This window comes from Egretta garzetta, unplaced genomic scaffold (assembly GCF_000687185.1).
Source record: "Egretta garzetta isolate BGI_Z169 unplaced genomic scaffold, ASM68718v1 scaffold108, whole genome shotgun sequence".
Classification (NCBI taxonomy): domain Eukaryota; kingdom Metazoa; phylum Chordata; class Aves; order Pelecaniformes; family Ardeidae; genus Egretta; species Egretta garzetta.
This window is the reverse complement of record NW_009260614.1, coordinates 8408117-8408623: the sequence shown is the minus strand read 5'-3', so window position 1 is coordinate 8408623 and position 507 is coordinate 8408117. Positions and strand designations below refer to the sequence as shown.

The window sequence follows — 507 nt, the reverse complement described above, 5'->3', positions numbered from 1 at the left end:
CCGGCGGGCCCGGGGCCGCTCTCCCCCGGCGGGCATCTGGGAGCAGGGCGCCTGGGGTCAGGGTCCCTCCCAGCCCCTCAGAGCCCCTCTCTGTCTGTCTGTCTGTCCGTCCGTGTGCAGCAAATCCAAGCCCTCCTGGCTCCCCCCAAGAGCGAAGATGGGGAAAAGAAGAGCAGGAGGCCCGAGAAGGAGCCCAGGCGAAGTGGCAGGGCCACTAACCACGATAGCTGCGATAGCTGCAAGGAAGGAGGGGATCTGCTGTGCTGCGATCACTGCCCCGCCGCTTTCCACCTCCAGTGCTGGTAAGGCTCAGCGCTGTCTCCCTCCGGATCTGCCCGGCCCGGGCAGCACCTTTCCCTCCAGCGGCTCCTGCTTCCCGTTAGGTCCCTGCCTTGCATGGGGGGTGGGACGACATGAGGCCAGGGGGTAACAAGCAGGAACAAAAAGGAGGTGCAAACCCCACTCGGGTCCATCCCCCCCCCCCCGGACCCACCCACACCACACTAG

The 507-nt window shown here is 66.5% G+C and overlaps 1 protein-coding gene across 1 annotated transcript in view; it reads left to right on the top strand.

Moving 5' to 3' along the window:
* Window positions 1-507, top strand: part of PHF12 (PHD finger protein 12) — a gene marked incomplete at its 5' end in the record, with an annotated part of 32755 nt that continues 32248 nt past the window's right edge. The window contains one exon of the mRNA XM_009645169.2: window positions 1-302. Within this exon, the coding sequence (XP_009643464.2) occupies window positions 1-302 (302 nt within the window). The remainder of the gene's footprint in view (window positions 303-507) is intronic.